The sequence below is a fragment of the Bison bison genome, unplaced genomic scaffold (assembly GCF_000754665.1).
Source record: "Bison bison bison isolate TAMUID 2011002044 unplaced genomic scaffold, Bison_UMD1.0 scf7180017864518, whole genome shotgun sequence".
NCBI classification, from domain to species: Eukaryota; Metazoa; Chordata; class Mammalia; order Artiodactyla; family Bovidae; genus Bison; species Bison bison.
The window spans coordinates 8,714,347-8,717,232 of record NW_011495071.1 but is presented as its reverse complement, the minus strand read 5'-3'; the positions used below and the strand labels follow the sequence as shown (position 1 = coordinate 8,717,232).

General features: G+C 51.3%; 1 protein-coding gene across 3 annotated transcripts in view; it reads left to right on the top strand.

Annotated features, from left to right (window-relative positions):
- USP2 (ubiquitin specific peptidase 2) overlaps positions 1–2,886 on the top strand; it is a 26,085-nt gene that overhangs the window by 18,596 nt on the left and 4,603 nt on the right. For all 3 annotated transcript variants that reach the window (XM_010830467.1, XM_010830468.1, XM_010830466.1), the window contains one exon: positions 2,794–2,844. In XM_010830467.1, coding sequence (XP_010828769.1) covers positions 2,794–2,844 — 51 coding nt within the window. The remainder of the gene's footprint in view (positions 1–2,793; positions 2,845–2,886) is intronic.

The window sequence follows — 2,886 nt, the reverse complement described above, 5'->3', positions numbered from 1 at the left end:
GTTCAGCTCAGTGGGCACTGGATCCCTTCAATGATGTAGCCGCCCCAGAGTGATGCTGGGGCTAAAAGCTGGGCATTGCCCCCTCGGGGAAGGGAGAAGGGGCCAGAGCTTGACAGATCTTACGTAACAGCACAAGCTCCCGTGTTGGCAGTGCGTGCACTGCCCCGTGCCAGGGCCACACCAGGCTCCTTGGCTGCAGCCAGGACTCATGGCTGACCCTCATGGCACAGGTGAAGTAAGCCGGAAAAGCCCTTTCCTGGGGTCTCAAGTGTGAAGACACAAACCTCCATCAGCCTTTCTTCTGTGGCCCGTGTTCCCAGATGTTTCCTCCATGTTCACATAGCAGCTGGGCTCTTGCTCCTTCAGTGGGCGGTGAATGCTGTCTGTTTACTAGCCATGGAGGTGGCACCTGCCTTCTAGAACAATGGCTGCTCCTGAGTCGAATTAGGTCTTCTGATGGCTAATTTTAAGGAAGTTTTTGCCCCGAACTTTTCTCAGCTCTTTGCACTTGAGCTCCAGCAGCCCAGCTGGAGTCATTTCCTTCTCCTGCTGAGAGGCTGGTGTGCAGGGTCTCTCCCAGCTTCTCCAGTTTGGGCCTCTCCCTGTCAGCCCTGAGGTAGGATTGTTTTCCCCGTAAGAAAGGTCACTCCTGGGACATTTTGTTCCCCTCTGGAATGGAAACTGCTGACTTTCCCTGGAGCTCCTGATTTCCTATTCATGGCAGAAGAATATCTGGCTGGGCAGAGAACAGCTCTGCTCTCCCCTCCACTCCCACCCCCTGACTCCTGATACCCATCCGCCTTCTACACAGAGTGCTTGGAAATTGGCAGGCACTTTCAAGCTCAGGAAATTTTAGACAAAGGCACAACCCCCACCCCCAGAATTAAGAGGGTCCTGGCGAAGAAGCCTTAAAGGAGCCTCCCGCATCTCTCCACTAGCCAGGCCAGACATAGGGTTAGATTCTTAAGGATAGTAACCTCGATCATGACCTGTTCTTCCTGACCTGCCCTCCGCTGGTTCAGAGAGAGAAGTGTCAACACCACAGGAATGCTTCATTAGAAAGATGCCTCCAGCCTCCCATTGCCGCACCCCCATTGGTGCTGCGTGACTGCTATCTCAGTCGAGGGCCCACTTTGGTGGACAGTTACAATCACCAGCGGTAGAATGCTTTGCTTCTGTGGTCTATTTAGACAGATGTTGTCTGAGGCATGAGGGGCAGGTGGGGAAGGGGCGCGGGGTAGAACTGATAAAGCACTGCTGGAAAGAGGTGTTCGAGTGAGTATTCTAGGGGAGGAAGAGCAGGTATGCAGGTGTGGGCAGGCTTTAATATTTAGTTCCAAATGAGCAACACAGACTCAGTGTTTCTGTTGAGCCCCAGGTCTACTTCAAAACGCTGATAAGGTCTTTGTCCAGGGAATTATCTCTATTGTGGCCCACTGACTGGAACATCAGGGTTTAGATTGTCATACAGGTAAGATTTAAATGTCATGTTTGGGACCACACACCGCTGATCTTCAGTGATGCTTGTACCCCACCTGCTGCCAATAGGCTTTTCTTTCTAGCTGCAGGTGGACAGCAGGTCCGCCTGCTGGGTTTAGGTATTTCCCTCCCTTCCTGTGAGTGTTAGACCTGATAACTGGCAAGGAGGGATCGTCTTTCTTGTGGGGGATCAGCAGGGCAATTCCTGAGAAAAGCCCTCCCTCAGCCTGCCTCTCCCCACCCCACCCCCTTATGCTGACAACCTCATGGGCTTTGAGCTGCTGACAGCACACGGCATGAGTAATTTTAGCTGAGTTATTTCAGGCTCCTGTTCTGATCAGGGTTGAGCTGGCCCCACGCATGCCCCAGCCAGTGTTGCTCCAGAGTTGCCTGCTCCCAGGTCCCCTCCCCAAGAAAGAGGGTAGCAGGCGCATCTGTATGCTGATGCTTTAACCCTTTGAGCCGAAAGGCTATCTGACTTCTTGGAGGTTGGACCAGGATTAGCCAAGGGACCTGGACAAACAATGCTCAGAGTCCTGTTCACTCTCCCACCCCCTCACCAGCCTCCACAAGAGGTACAGGAGCAAGAGCAGCACCTTCAGCCAGGTGCTGACCTCTGCTTGGCCGCAGGCTGCCATCAGAAGGATTCCCAGCCAGTGGCCGATCAGGATGTTGAAACCTGAACCAGGCAGGGAGGATTCTCCCAGGCTCTATACAGCCCTCAGGAGCTGAGCTCAGCTGGAAGGAATTCCACCTGTCTCTGGCAGTTCAGAATGGCAAGCCGACTGGAGTTTTTCCCCAGCTGAAGATCTAAACTCAGTTTAGATGTTTTGTCATTGAACTTTTCAAGACCTCCATGAAGCGCTCATTATGACAGCTGCTTTAGTTATCAGACATCTCAGAGTACAAATGTAGGTCGTTTGAGAGAGAGCCTGGATTTGGGACCTGAAATTTGTCAGAATCAGGTATATGAATTCCTAGTCTCTGGCTTCTAATCTCCAGTCTCCAATATGGCAGAGAATGAAAAGTATTAACATAAAAGATGGGGGGTAATTACATGTTAATTAAAGAAAGCAAAACCACATAAGTCAAGGAAAAAAAAGCAAAATCTTGAAGAATGTTTTTGTCCTGTGTTGAAAATGACAGGCATTCCATACCCGCTTTCCTACAATGTAAGTAGATTAAAGTTAAAGAGAGGATCATGTGTACGGCCTAAGGCTAGTGGCTACAACTGGCAGAACGTTGCAGAGAGAACCTAACGTAGGCCAGGCCTCTTCCTTCAGCCTGAATATGCCTCATGTTCTTTGCTTACAGAATTCTAAGAGCGCCCAGGGTCTGGCTGGTCTTCGAAACCTTGGGAACACGGTGAGTTTTTCCTGGCCTGCTTCTTCCCCAGGCCCACCCCCT